At 38.8% G+C, this 16,270-nt stretch overlaps 1 protein-coding gene across 1 annotated transcript in view; it reads right to left on the reverse strand.

Moving 5' to 3' along the window:
- The window catches only part of CACNA2D3 (calcium voltage-gated channel auxiliary subunit alpha2delta 3), a 378,074-nt gene that overhangs the window by 193,943 nt on the left and 167,861 nt on the right, over positions 1 to 16,270 (reverse strand). Inside the window, exon 9 of the mRNA XM_009091048.4 lies at positions 10,068 to 10,142. Coding sequence (XP_009089296.1) covers positions 10,068 to 10,142 — 75 coding nt within the window. The remainder of the gene's footprint in view (positions 1 to 10,067; positions 10,143 to 16,270) is intronic.

The raw sequence follows: 16,270 nt of genomic DNA on the forward strand, positions 1-16,270 counted from the left end.
AACTAGTAGAGAAAAAATGTCACGGCAAGACATATAACACTGAAAGATCAGTTTAAAGAAAAAGAAGACATGATTTCAGAATGAGATAAAAATCACCTTAATTCCACTTCCAATAACTTTCAGAAACCAAACAGATCCCAAAAAGCAGGAGTCCCCTGCTCTTAATGAGCCAAACAGCATAGTTCAACTTCCCAACTTAAAGAGAGCTCTTTTCAGTAACAGACTGGTTTACCTCAGTCTCTCTTTGCTACCATCTTGGAGCCCTTGTTGGACTGGGGGATCTGTCCAGCTCTGTGCCCAGACATTCCTGGGCAGCTGTGTGCTTAATTCCCATGGGCAAATACCAGAATGTGCAAAAGCTAATTGCAGACTCATCTACCTAATTGACATGCATAATCTTGGTAATTCTGAATGCAAATTAGGCACACAATTATGACAATCAGACATTGATGTCTGATTACAAAATTACAGGGTCAGAGCTCCACAGAAGTCGAGTGAGGAAGCCCAGAAGTGCTCAGCTGGGGAGGTGTCTGTGATCACCCAAAAGGGTCTGAAAGACACGAGCTGAGGAGAATGAGGATACAAATCCACATGTGCAGGTAAGTCAGGATGAGGTCTTCCAAAAACTTCAATGATGAGAAGGAACCCAGGATGGTTTTTAATGTCCTTCATGTTCTGTGTGTCATGGGACAGCCACACAGAACACTGAAATTACACCACTGTTGCACATGGCTTTGGCATAACTGAACAAGAGGGCAGATTCATAACCAATTATCATGATTGAACTTGGAATTTCTCTTATAATGAGGTTGTTGAAAGCATCTTATGGTACACCCTAGTGTATTCCCCTTTTCTAGCCTCACAGTTAAATGAACAACTGTAGAGATTTGGGCTCATGCTTTAAATTACATTAAATTTTCATTGTTCAGGGATTAGGTAAAACTGTCTCTCAAAATATGATAACAACTTGCATTTTTGTTACTTCTTAGTTTCCTACTTTTGATTTACTAGGATTTAAGAGTTAATGAATTCAAATAATTCAAGTTAAGAAATTTATTTCAGCAAATCTGTGCTTGGGAGTTGACACTTATTCAGAGCCCTTTTCATGATTCAGAATGCAGGCAAAGTTAGGGAGGAAGAGAGGGCAATCTGAATACAGGCAAGAATTGGTTTTCCTTTCCCAATTCCAGGTCATTGCAGGCAATTTAAAAACTCTTCTGAGATGAAGGCCAGAAACTGAATTTTTCCTTCGTGGCAGAAGCTGTCAAACTTGTAGCCAAAATGAGACACTGATTTATCTAGCCCATACAAAACCTGAAGAATGATTTGCTAATTTTGTGGCAATTCTGAGGAAATTCTAAGGCAACGCCTTCTTCTGGTCTCTTGTCTGTGTTGTAATGGCCCCACAAGGTTTACTGAGATTAGACAAGCTGACTGGTATCTGTGATCACAAGAAGATGACAAATATTTATATTCTGGAAGCAAAGGGAAAGTGGTCACCCCCTCCAAGCAAAGAGAGTCCAGTGTCTGCACAACCATGGGGGAAATGATTTGGCTTCCATTAAAATAATACAAGAATACTCCATAACCTTCAAAGTTTTATCCTTTCCAAACAAGAACAAAAGGAAAAGAACAATCAGCCATCTTCATTTGACATCTGACAGCAGGAAGCAAACACATCTGAAAACAGGTGAGGATACATTAACACAGAGACCTGAGCTCCAGTTCTCCAGTTCCAGGTAGGGGCTGTGACATCCAGCCCATCTCAGACACTCAGAAAGAAGCACAGAAGATTCCAGCTGAGGCCATCCCAAAGGCCCAGCATTCCTGTTCACTGTAGCAAACATTTGCAGGATTACACCACTGGTTCTTCTCCCCAGCATCACAACAGACAGTGTCACAGCAGGGAGCTTGGCTCACCTTGTCACTGGCACACAGATGGGACCTCACAGGGTGCCTTCATGCATCTTGACATGAGAGCACTGCCTAAAGCCTCACACAGAGATACAGCACTCAGTAAGTTGAGCTTGCCATGGTCTGCAGCAGATCCCTCTCCTGGCAGTCCTGGAAACCTGTTTCCCTTTATAATGTCTCTCTCTGGCACTGACAAAATGGAAGGAAACCAATTGCAAGTTTACTCTCATAAACTGACCAAATCAAGTCCCCATCTCTACTCTTCCCATGTATCTAGAAAAAAATAATGCATTTTTAAAATTACTTTTATTCACTTAAGGGCTTCAGAATTGGTTAATTGAGTTTAATTTTTATTATAACCACCAAAGTTTTTATCTAATTCTTGTTAAGCCAATATGCTGCTCAGGAGTCCCAGTAACTTGCACAAATATTTTCTTAGAGCCTACTTATGTTTACCAAAAAATAAGGTATCGCTTCTGATGAGTAGGAATACCCAAATTAGATTGGGTACAGGACCATGGATTGAAGCCAACAAACAAAGTATTTTCCACTGATTCCAAAAAGGAACAGTTCACAACTAATATATGCACAGAGGTTATACAGTTACACTGGGAGAGCATGATATTTGCTATAAACTGTCTGACAAGGCTGAGCTTCCTAGAGAAAGGCATTATTAATGGCTCCAGGTTTCCTTGTCAGCTTTACTGCAAGTCTTTGCTACTTCTAGAATTACTTCCCATGCCTATCCACACATGCTGGAACTCCAAATGGCCCTGGGACATGCTTGGCAAGGATTTCTCAGATTTGTGAAGATGGACTGCATCAGCACATAAACAGGAAAGAAAGAAAGAAGCCAGTCAGAAGGCCTGTGTGAGGTGGGAGAGTGATGTTCACCTGTGTGTCACAGGGAGCTTTACCCTCATGCACTGACAGATAAATGTGTAAAATGCCTTTAGGCATCAGCCCATTCCAAACCCTTGGTCAGGGCAATTACAGGTGACCTGGCTGTCATGATCATCCAGCCCCTTCTGTTTCCTGACCTGCTCTGTTGGAAAAGAAGGGGGGTTTTGGGGAAAAAAGAATCATAAAAACGATGCTGAACAAAGAGCTCAAGATTCAATACACTCAGATTCAAACCAAATTCTTCTTAAGTAAATTAGTTACTGCAATAGAAAATGTCAGACCAAATTTCAGTGGTCAGGGCCTTACTGAAAGTTTTGAGGGCCTATGGCAGCTTGACAGTTTTAAAATAAGAGTAGACTTCAGTGAGACTTTACTATTTTGGGGGTTTTAACAGCTAAGCAATGCAGGTTTTTTTTTTTTAATTTTTTTGCCATCTGACAGAGATGGATAGATAAATATGCAAAAGTAATTTGCTTAAATAAAATTCAATATGCAAAATTTGTATTTACCAGCCTCTTATTGGCAATTTCACTTAGCTTCTTTGCTGAATCAGTCTTCTGGTTATTTAATTTCTGGTAATTGCATAGAAAAATAAAAGCTTTTTGGAAGTTATACATTACATCTGTCTATTTCTGTCATTCGAATTTACACTGGGGTAAATTCTTGATTTAGTTTGGAGTTACTGTGCCTATCTGTGCATCTAGAAGATGATATATTTCATCTGGAAACATTTACAGAGAAATGTCCTCAACCCATATATAGTACATTAAAAAAACATATAAAAGAGGAATGTATATTGTAATATTGTTACTTTAAATCTGAAGTTACATTAAATCAGATTGTCATCCGATTCCTTTGGGGTAGGTAAATTGTAACATGGAGTTTCTCAAAGATGAAAACCTCTTGGCCCAAGAAAACTAGTATTAAAATAGGCAGTTCCACATGTTTGCAATTTGTGGAGAAAGTGCAGACGGTGACAGAATAGTGTCTGAACTATTTCCCACTCTTTTTTAAATTTGTGTGCAGCAAATTGATACACTTCAAGGTAGCAGCTGTTTAACACTGATGCCAAATTATAAAATAGTCTGGTAAAATTCAAATATACCTTGCATATTTTATATTACCAAACCACATTTAGGATCACAGATTAATTTCAACCTCAGTTATGCTACCCAATGTAATTACAGATTTAATTTTTTGTGATAAACCAAACTTAAAGCAAGTTCTGCAAATTAGGGATAGCTTACAATTACCACATATCTGAACTGGACTGCCCTGTAGCTGTGTGCCAACACAAAAATTTATGACAATTGCTAGGCTGTGAAAACTTTTAGAAGTAAGAGGAGACAGAGTGACACCTGCCATATCACCTGACTTTATAATTATTCCAAAAACAAATTACTGTGTTCTCCCATTGTAAAATGAAAGCTGAAACCCACTATCTTGGAAGAACAAGAGTACTGGGATTCCTTTATGTATCTGAGGAAAGCATACATTAACATCAGTCACATCACTGTCGTATCAAAACACAAACATATTTGAAGTTGTGACTTTGTCTTTTACAAACACATGAAGCAAACTCAATTCAATAAAGTTTCTGAAGAGAAAAATGCTTTCTGAAGTGTACCTGACAGAAATTCCAGGTTGCTCTCAAAGCTACACACAACAAGCACTTCCAGAACCAGCAGTTTTGCAGAAAAGTAATAGAACAACTTGCTCAGAACCTGGGGAAGTTTCTAAACAGATTATACAAATTACACTAGCATCTCCTCCTTGCAGGTTGTTGCCAGCAGTAAGAAAAACTAAAGTTAAATGAAGATTTACTGAAGTCTGTGTTACTTGGCTGTTCTTTAGGCTGGCAGGGAAGAGGTCTAGATGCTTAAACCCTTACTTCTTTCAAAGTATCTTCACACTTTCTCAAAGAAAAGCACGTTACAGGCTGGAGATTTGGGACTGAAAATGGTTTTTCTCCAACCTTTGTTCTTTTCCCATCACAAAAATGCACAGGTGTGTTAAACATTAAAAAGCTTAATGATAATAAATGTGTTTGGCGTCCCTCAAAAATCTACTGTAATAGAGCAGGCATTTATGAATGCTTTAACAAAAGAGTGCTCTTGATCAAGTAACCCCTAACTTGTTAAGGGTTAGGCTTGTTCAAAAACCATTCCTGCTTTTGCTATGCCAATTACTGTGAAATCTGTACCCATCATCAAAACATTCATTTAGCCAGGCTGAACATTGCAAAGGTAAAAGTACTGATGCTGTGTTTTCTATCTGACTGCTCTCTTTACTTAACAAAACGATGCAGGATCAGGAGTCTTTGGCTAACATGAGCTCCATTACCATATAAATTAAGAAGTCTAACTTTTCACCCCTTACTGATATAGCTGTGAGAAGAGAGTTCAGTTCAGATATTCCAGATGAGTCTTAACTCTTAAATTAAGTAAAGATGCAAATGGACTGAAGACTGCACATTCTAGAGGAAAAGAATGCTTCAGCAATAATAACTGGGATGTTTTTCAGAGAGAAATGCAGTTTCCTTCCTCTGTGTGCACTTTGTACAGATTTACTCTACTGTCAGGCATATGTTCTTACCTGAAAGGCAGAGAAAAATGGAAGGAGGGGGATGGAACTGAAGTTGGGTTTGTAATATCTTCCCTGGTGCTTGCAACAGGAAACTAAAAAACATTACTGAAGGGAAAGTGTCACCACGGAGTGGATAGAAAAGAGCTACAATGCTTTAAATGCTTTTTCATTCTTTGATGAGAACGGATTTTTTTCTTTTAGGTAAGTTTTCCCTTACTACTGTGGTCCAGAAAATAATGGCAAGTGTTCTAGAGCCAGTGTGTGGAATGAACACTGTGTTTACAATACTGCTTCCATCCCAAACAGAGAAGAGGTGGGGGGGAGGACCAAGAGTGACAGTGTTTCAATGAGAAAATGCATCAAGCAGACAGCTTTTTTTCTTTTTTCTTTCTTTCTTTTCTAAGACTAATTGAATTTTCTGAACGTCTGGCTCTGTGGAAGCCTGTTACATTCCTGAACATTATGGCTGGGAGTTCCTGCAACCCATCCCTGAATGGGAACAAGCATGTTCCTTTGCTACCCCTAATCCCACTGAATATTCAGCACCAGCACCACTAAGAAGCACCCATTTCCCAGGCTGCTCTAAGCCCTGAGCCTGAAGCTGTTTCCTGTAGCCTACAAACAAATCCTTCCATTCCCTGCAGATGCTCCCAGGTCTGGTTTTCCCTAGACAGGCTGGGGATGGGAGCAGAAGAGGCTCTGGCTGTAGCCCAGCTGCTGGGGCTGCTGTGGGTGCCAAAGCCAGGATCCACTCACTCCTGGACCTTGGACAGCCAAGGCTGTGCTGGGAAGGGCTTGGCAGGAGCAGGGCTGGCAGTGCTGGCACCAAGAGCCCTCCAGCAGGAGCAAACACCACATTCAGTCCTACCGAAAAAGGAGGACTTGATCTCTCCCCACACCCAGCCCTGGCCAGTATAATTTCATTTATTCTGCTGAGAAGCCTGGTTTGCCCTTCAGCTCTCTACAAACGAAGTGCAAGTGATAAGGACAGCCATTCTTCTGCAGTCTGTTTCTTTGTTTTGCTAAAGTTGAGAGATTAAACACGATTCAAAGAAAGCCATTCAGCATCTTTAAGTGACATCCTCAGAGTGGAAAGATTCCATCTGAACACATCTGAGCCTTGCAGGAAGACAGCAAAGTAGTTCTTCAATACATAATTTCCAGACAAATATAGACTGGGGTACTGATCCTGTGAGAGCAATTTTTATGTGGAGTTATTGAGACAGCTGCCTTCCTCGTGAGATTAAAAGCTCCAAACATCTCAGAGTAATTTCTTATCTCTGCTTCTAAGAACTGCCTGCATTTGGTACAAGTGGTGTCAGATGAACCTAGCAAGATGCAGTTAGCAGGAACTGGGGGGTGCATCCATGTGTATCAGAGGGGGATTTTTTTCTTTAAGAGTCATTTAACGGGAATTTTTTATATTGAAACTCATGTATTATGGCTAAAAAAAAAAAAGAGAGAGAGAGAGACAGAGAGAATTGCCAAAATGGTAGGAATTCAAGTTTATTCAGCATAAGCTAATGATTGGATAAAACTACCTGGTTCCATGCATGTTTCCAGCCACAGTGCTGCATTAAGTGATATGTGTCTTAAGAAAGGTCAGGACTATGAAATACAACATAAAAGAGTGGTCAAGTGAACTGTTAAAAATTCAGTCCCTGAAATCATCAGCATCATACATCTCCTCTTCCACATAAAAGAAAACTGTAGCAATATGAAATACCATTACAGCAAATTTTAATTGTTTCCATACAAAGTTATCATTTTAAAATAGATATTTGCCAGCTAAAGAAAAATTGTTCTAACTTTTTAAAAATACTTGTATTTGTTTTGGTGCTAGTAAAGTTTATACTAACAGATGTGATCATCATTGCACCCATTCAGTTGACATAAAAGGGAAGGATAGGAAGTTCTGAACCAAAGATATAGCTACATTTTCAGATCTAGGTTGGAATTTAAAAAAAATCAGGCAGATGTAGACATATGTAAACTGAAACAATAGATTATATCAAAACATTGCCTGTCAATCTCCTGCTCTGCTTTGCAAGTACAGAAACATGTTCACATGCTGATAATGACTGCTTGGAAAAGCTACAAAAGACAATGTTTGCCTGGATATTTTTCTTGGGTTCTTCATCATTTAATCAACAAAAGAAAAAAAGAGTTATTATTATTACCAGTGAACTTGCAAAGGAGTATGAGAAAGTGTAATTTTATCTTCTTTTTTCTATGATATTACAATGGACCAATGGCAATTACACCAGAAAAAAAAAAAAAAAAAAAAAAAAAAAAAAAAAAAAAAAGAAACCCCCCCCCCCAAAAAAAAACCCCAAAAACTACAGGAGTAGTCTGATGTATCTGTGAGACTCACAGAAATAAAAGTAATAACCCAAACAATTGAATACTCTTGATGAGTTCCAAAACACAGCTAAATAACTCTGATAGCTCTGGACCAGTTTTGGAATGTGCACATGAAAAACATCTGAGGACATCTTGTTTCTATGGGCCTGACCAAAGAGCTCTGGATTCAAGAGAAACCTCTCCAGTTAATTCAGTGAGTTTTTGATGAGGCCCCCAGGTAAATTTGCTGTGTCAGTACAGTCAAATCACACATCTTACAACAGGATCAGATATTTCAGCAAGCTGTTTTTAACTGGGTTCAGGAGCATGATAACTGAATTACTCCTGTAGGATTAAGTGGCTGTCCACCTCCTTGGACAATCTCTACTTTGTACTCTGAGCTATACTGGGGACAATGGAACTTTTGTGCCTTCTTGTGTTTAGGCAAATAAATTTTTAACTTCATTACAGTGTCTAGAAAAATGATATAAGAATATATAAGGTCACATATAAGAAAGAAATGAAGATTGGCAAAGTCATGGTATACAGAAATGCACCAAACTATTACATGCTACCTATCTCAGGTTTTTTTTTAGTTCCACCCTTTCAAGGAAACAAGGCCTACCTTACAAATATAACCAACTAGAAAAAAGTTTAATTATGTCCCCAAATCTTGCATATATTATTTAGTTTACAGACAAAGGACAAAGTTATTCTCTAAATAAATAAATAAATAGTTTCCCTAATCAGAAATTCAATCAACATTTACTCTGAAAAACAAAATATGAACTTTTACTTAGTTATTTTGAAAAATTGAGCTCTGTTCTTAAAATCTGGGCATCATCTGGCTGGCATAAAAACTTTTTGATCAATTAAATTAAAATCTGATATTTAGTAACATATGGGTGTGGGGTAATCTGCATTTTGATCAGTTGCAGAATGGCAGAAAGGTTAACTGTAGGATTGATTCCAGACAAGACATCTGGGCAATACATTTGAATTTTTAGGTCTGCATCTAGAACTTGCACAGATTTCCTGTGGCTCATTTGATGTAGCCACAATAAAGTGCTTGTTTAGAAAGCTGCATCATAATTCACAAATGAGGAACTTTAACATTAAATTATTAAAAACAATTCCTGCCCACGTAGCAACCAAATGTTATTTAGATACCTACAGTGGTAAATATCAAATGTATAAAAGTAGAAGCCCATGAAGAATAGTTTATGTAAAATGCAAAGAACTTTCGGGAGTGGCACAATGGAGTAAAGATCAGCACAACAAAATCAAGAATCATTTGTCTTGGTAAACAGAAGAGACCAGCAGTGACACACTGCAAAGGGGGTTGTCAGAGCTGTGTTCTCTGCTTCCTGTAACAGATCAATGACCAGGGGAGCACAGGTGAAGTACCACACTGGGTGTGCAGCTGAAACTTTTCTGTTCTCTTTCTTTTAGTGAAAATAGAAACTACTAAGACTACTACTAGCAAATAGAAAGACTAGGACTGCTCCAGCCATGGGCCAGACTCAGGACAGAAGGACAAACCACTCTAAGACAGGAAGCCTTAGCAAGGAAGAAGTGGTATAATAACAGAAAAGGCTCATTTTAACAGGTCTTTCCCACTACAAGAGTCACAGGGCTTTTCAGCCATCATATTTCATAATTTCACATGGCATAAACAATTTACCTCAGCTCCTACAGTCTGCCTGCACAGAACCACTGAAGAAAACTGTCAGGCAGTAAACTAAACTTCAAGATACAGATTCACACTGCAATCTCTCTTCAAATAAAATTTGCACTGTAGTCAGCATAATGGGGATTGTTTCCTAAAACATTCTAGCAGGATGAAACTAATCTGAACATTTTCACAGAACATTCTTGAATGAGTACATTATTACATTGACAGACCTGTTTGGAATGTTAAATTCTTTTATTCTTATAGTATTACATTTGTTTGGAGATTTTGCTTCAATTTTAGTGTTACTTTGAGTTAAGAATGCAATCTCTTCCTCAGTACATTTTGTTAACAGAATGATAGTTCAATTTAAAGTGCTTGAAATACTTTCCTTAAAATAATTACCAAACTTTATTACCAGTATATTTTCAGTGACTCCTGCAATTTCCCATTAAGTTTATTCAACCAAATTGACTAGCAGATTATTTCTTTCTTTCTGTGGAGTCACACAAAACTCTTTGAAACTGCATGAGTAGAATAATTAATAAATTTTAATAAAGGAATGCATTGTACTAGGAAAAGATCATTCTAGCCCATTGTCACCCACTGCATCCCAGCTCTCCACTGTTTTGTTACTTTCATTCCTTACCTCTTTGTTGGCTCTGTCTGCTTGAACTAATGTTCCATTCAGACACGGCTCTACGTAGTGCAGTTCTTCATTATACTGCAGAGGAAAATACAAAGTATGATCAAAAATTTAATTAAAAGCTTGGAAGATACAAGTCAATTTAATGACTTAGAACTACAGTGAATGAAATATGCACAGAAAGCCACAACAAAAGGATTTTGTTCATTTTTAAAAGCTGGCTGAGGTATTTCTTTTCCTTTTACATGACTCCTAATTTTTCAGGGGTTTCTACTTCTAAAGGAGCATTGAATGGATGCTAAAACTCAGGTGGACTTAGGGGGACTATATACCACTAGCTGGCAAAAATATCCCTCAAATTGAAATATCTGGATAATATTAAGAGATCATGTTTGACACATCACAAACTGAACTCACAATTAACTCATAATCCTTTTCTAGATATAAGAAAACTCCTGAAAAATATTTATGGCTATTTAACATTTTAAAAGGTTAATACTGTGACAACTATACCAAAAATAACTCTGTAAACTGGATCAATCCTGTAAATGACTGACAATTTTCAAAATTTCAGTCAAGCACAGATGGTTATTATACACAAAGTCAAGAATATGTGACAGATCTTGAAGCAAATATCTGTTTTTCTCACAAGGTGTAAGCTGCATAGCGTAGTCCTGCATTCAGAAGCATCCTAAGCATGAAAAATATAAAAGAAAACTCCTCTTCAGTCTTGTAACAAATGATTGACTGGAATTTGAAATTTGAGCTTGTTTCAATCTTTTAAACCTTTCAACACAGGTCACATTAATAAAGCAGTACCCCCAACAAATCGTTTTCTAGATAGAGCCTTAACTGAATTCCTTCTCCTGCTAATTTAATCTCCTTTAGAAGTAGATAACTTTATAATTATCACAGATCAAATTGTAAGCACTTTGCATCTAGGCTTTAGGTGGTTTCATCCTTTCATAAAGGATTGATTGAATCAGAACATCCACAGTAAACAACACAAAGAGAATCAGGGAAAACATTTCATTAAATTAATGTAAGCATTTACTCCCTTCTTCCTCCACCTCAGTGGGAATAAAGAAAGCCCTCCAATGAGTGACTCATAACAAAAAGCTGCCTAGGCAGGGGTCTCTGTCACTGTGGATTCTCACTGTCTCTCTCTGCCTGTAGCTCCAGATTTGCTCCACTCCCTTCAGCTCTACACCACTGCTCTCTACAGCACAAGCCCTGGAACCTGATCCACTTTGGACACCTGTCGTCACCATCCATTCCAGCAGGGCTCCACTCACCACATTCATCACCACATAATTACTCCTGCACAGGGAAGAGGATTAATCTGAACTGCATGGAGGCACTGTGCCAGACTCAGTCCTCAGCTACAAGGGAATACAAACCCAGAGTAACTTGCTATTGCTGGATGTACAGACGATTTATATCAGCATCAGCACAGGAACTGTTATACAGAAACAAGCAAAAAATACTTTAATGATATATACACAGTTTCTGCAGCAGATTTGCATGCTGCCTAATTGTTTTATTGCCATCAGGGTTATTTCAATGTGTGAGAGTGTAAGGACTTTTCCATTGTTCCACAGGTAATACCAAGTAGAAGGCAAAGGCTTCTAGAACAGTTCAGAGTCACTGACAGTGTCCCGTGTGCACCTCAGCCTCACAACAGTTTATTGATCTGATAAGTGATGTACTTGCCCCTGTAGTTTCTCTCTGCAGACTGCTTTCCAACCTATCTCCTGAGAGTCATTGCAAAATAATAATGCCAAATCTACACAGCATCTCTTATTATAGTCCAAAGTCAAGACCATACTCCATTCTATTATAAAAAATAAAATACTGAAAATCTGTGGCACTCTGGTACACCAGCCCCAACTTCCACGCTTTTTTCTGGCCATACACAGGTTTTTCTCAATATATTCTTTAATCAAGATACTTCCCAGTTCAGCCTGTTTTATCTCTGCAGCTGTCATTGGAAACTACAAGAGCATTCAGATTTATCTTTATATCATACCAGGCACAGTGTCTGCAATGTGCAATAAAATGCTAAAGGCTCAAACACTTGCATGTAAGTAAACTCAAGTTTTCCTAGTTTTGTTGCAACACCACTTTATTTTTTCTTTTAAACTTCTATAACCAGCAGCAAATAAAGGAAACAACTTCCTACTCTAGCAAGCCTTGCATCTAAATAGTTGCAGTTCCTGTCCAATAGGTTACTATAAGATTTAACAACTATTTTGAGTATATATATTATATATATTATGTAATGGTGTTCTAAGATAACAAGCATAACTTGGAAGTATTCTCTGAGTTGTGCATCTACTCTACAGGTATAAGGGAAAGCACAGTAAGAAAAATCTTTTTTATAAAAAGTGTAAAAGTTTCTTAAGGTTTGAATTCTTGCAAGGGTGCATTTTAATAACCTCTTTTAATTCTTATCTCTTTACTAATTGGATACACTTTCTAATAATTTTTTAAAATCTCAAATATAAAGAGATCAAAAAATTGACTGGATAGAATTATTTCAGTCCTTAATGAAATTCCCAACAGAGCATCTGCCTAAGTCCACCAAAACTGGACTTCTGATGTGACATGCATCACTGAAATAATAACAATTGAAACAATAACAATTGAAACAATAACATTGAAACACTGCATTCAAACAGTGTTTGCTACTTAAACTTGCATGTCCACTTGATAAAATCTTTAGTACAGCTGTAACATTCTAGTAAAACACCTAACTTCTGCTTCCTAGCATACATTTGATCTCTTTGCCCTGGTCAGAGGGTGGTTTATAGGGATATTGGTGATGCTTTTCTTTTAATTGTGTCAAATCTTTAAAGTGCAAAAAGTGCAGAAATTCACCCCTCCTCCACCTCCTCACTACCCCCATCAGTAATTTGGCCTTAGTCCTGCATTTCTGCTGACATTTGAAATTTTGTATTTAGTGAAATGACTTCTTGATCTGATTAACAACTGCTGACTTCCCCAGCAGTGCCCAGTGAAGATGTCTTGTTAATTCACCCAGTGACAGCCTGCATTTGGCTTTTCAAGAGTTCCTGCATTCCACTGTTTTCTCACATTTCCCAGTGCTCCATGTCCCATTCCTCCATCCCCTGGCATGTGACATTTTTGCACGTGCCAGCAGTAGCTGGGAGAGCTGATACCTGCACAAGAGCTGGGAATAGCCTGGGTTTTGTTGAGGGGAGGGAAGTAAAAATTAATTACCTTCCTTTCTGACCTCCTCTTCCAAAACCCTGGGTTACTCTTGTAATTTAAACATGTAATTACACTGATATTTATTATTTTATGTATATAGTTATAGTTATCTGTCTTATTACTTCACATTATTTTGTCCCTCTTCTTATTTCTGTGCACAATAGGCATAAAAATGTAAGCAGGCTAAAATGTGGACTAAGAGAAACCATATAATTATTTAGAGAGCTGTGGGCCTACATTCTATAATAAGATACAATTCATATTCTAAAAATTATATATATATTGGTTTTAGCACACCTACACAAGTAGTATACATGTTCCTTAGCATTTTCCATATTTCTTCTCTGTCACATTTAAACTGCCTGGCACAAGGTCCACAGAAATAAATTAAATTTCCATTTTGTTGTGCCACAATAGACAGATAAAAGATTCACATTCCATTAAAGTATATTCAGGTATCCAGTTCAGCCCAGCCTAAGAAGCCAATGGAGAAAAGGAACCAAAGGAATTGGTGTTTCAGGAGTTTACTGTGCCAAACAAGTGGCACACAAGCACAGGCCACTGCTGGGAGACTTCATAGGGAAGTGCATTTTGGCTGCCTCTCTTTGTCAGCCAGCTCACACATCAGATCTACAGAATCTGATTATTCAGGCAGGCTGAAAAGTAAATTTATTCATGGTCTATTCCTTAAGAATTAAAAAAAAAAAAAAAAAAAAAGGAGACTTTTTATATTGGAAAATTCTACATATTAATACTGGGAGCTATACTACTGCTCTTTGAATTAAAAAATACTTTTATTCTAATCAATTTTGCTAAAAGGGTGTGTCTAAGCAGTAAAGTTAATTTAACATTCTTGGCTCAGTTAATATTTTGCTAATTCAGTGTAGAGTTTGTATAAAAGCATTTTAAAAATTTCAGCATTTGACAAAATTAGTACTCGTTTTATGATAATGTTGTTAATTTAATGCTTGACTTGGAATTATGCTTCAAAGTGAATTGGAAAAACATGCCTTTTCCCTTGCTGTTGCAGATATCTCTGTTCATGCACCAGTGAACTGACCTTACATTTTAACATAGGCAGCACAAAATCGCTCTTGTATTTCAATAATTTTTTCTGCAATTCAATCATCTAGTCCATCAGTTTCAGATGGATATTGCAACAACCTACCCATGAAAGCTAAAATGATCTTTATCCTTTTATGTTTATTTTCTGGAAAGCCCTGCAGTGACTTCTGCTTTCTGATATATATACATTTATATCTATCTAGATGTATACAGAAATACATGCAAGTATTCATTCTGTTAATCACTGTGCTTAATAAAGCCATCCTGACAGTCATGGTCATTCAAGTTCAAGATTTTGCCTCATTGAGTAAGTACAGGCAGCTTGTCCAGATTTCCCACACTGGGGCTGGGCAGAGAGGGGATACTTGGCCATTTGTCTGAGACTTCCAGATGCCCAGGAGCCCACAGAGAGCAACGATTTGGAGTGGCCTCTCCGAGAGGTCAGTGTGAGCAGGGCTCAGCTGTGTGCTGTGGGAAGGTTCAGCCTCCCCCAGCAGGGCACAGCAGATCCATTTTTGCACACACTGCACAGCTGGACAGCTCTGGAGACAGAGGGGATCTGCTCCTACAGAGGGGATTTCTTGGACTGACATATGTGTATCCTACCTTCAAATGAAACTGCTGTCACATCAGCAGGCTGTGCCTGAATTACAAAGAGTAAGATACAATCTCACTCAAACATTTGTCTGTAGATAAAAGCTGTCTGGGATTTTCAGTGCTTTCACACCAAGCAGCCTCTTGTGTGGGCTCTGTTGTCTCGTGTTTTGATCACTGGAACATCTCTGTTCTTGACAAATTTCATTTGCCCTGCTGGCACTTGCTCAAAGCAATGCCTCGGAAGCAATTTCTGCCGATACCATAAATCAGAGTGGCTGGCTTTGCTGTGTCCCCTCACTGTCATTCACACAGCACATTCTGAAAGCAGTTCATGGTTCAGCCCCAGCCTACCTGTGCCATTCCTCTCTGAAAGGCCCACTCCCTTCTCCACAGCACCTCTCTCTTGCTAGTTTGTTCTGTTTTCAAGCAAATTTTTTGTTTGTTTACACTGTTATTTTTTGGCCTTGTGGGAGACCAAGAGGAAGCTGAGTCAGGGGAAGTTTAGATTATATACCAGGAAAGGATTTTTCACCCAGAGAGTTGTTGAAGAGTGGAATAGGCTCCCCAGGAGAGTGGTCACAGCACCAAGCCTGTCAGAGTTCAGGGAATGTTTGGACAATGCTCTCAGGCACGTGGTGGGATTCTTGGGGTGTCCTGTGCAGGGCCAGGAGCTGGACATGATGAGGCTGATGGATGCCTTCTAACTCAGCACATTCTATTATTCCCTGACTCAGTATAAAACAACTCCCTACAAACTCTTCCTGCAGAACCCTGAGGCAACAGGACAGCTCTCTACCCCCTCCCCACCACTCCAGTCATGCTCTCCTTGGTGCCCTACGTTTCATTTCTGTGGTACCTCTGTCAATGCAATGAACACCTTCAGGTTCATATCAGCCTCCTAATGGAATTAAACAGCTGAGCTCACAAGCACAAAAACACATCCTCCATTGCTGGTTCTACTGATTTTAAAAAACACACACATATCTGTCCTAAAAGAGGTTCTAGAGAGGACAGAACCTACAGAGGAAAAAACTACCTCGGGCAACTGCTGTGCTTAGCACAATAATTAGGTTTCTCCCTAGAAATTCAGCATTTCTGATACTAGGCAAGCACAGCAGGAGGGCTGCAGTGAGAGAGGGCCACAAAGTGCCCTGTGCCCTCCCAGCCTGCTCCAGCTGGGGCTGGAGACACTGCAAGGAGCCCAAGAGGAGGCACAGCAGCCCCCTGGAAAGGGCCATCAGCAGCTGGGAACAGCTGGAAAGCCAGCTGGGACAATGCCATGGTGAAAGGGGTGTGCTGCTGGACACCAC

The sequence above is a fragment of the Serinus canaria genome, chromosome 12 (genome assembly GCF_022539315.1).
Source record: "Serinus canaria isolate serCan28SL12 chromosome 12, serCan2020, whole genome shotgun sequence".
In the NCBI taxonomy this organism is placed as follows: domain Eukaryota; kingdom Metazoa; phylum Chordata; class Aves; order Passeriformes; family Fringillidae; genus Serinus; species Serinus canaria.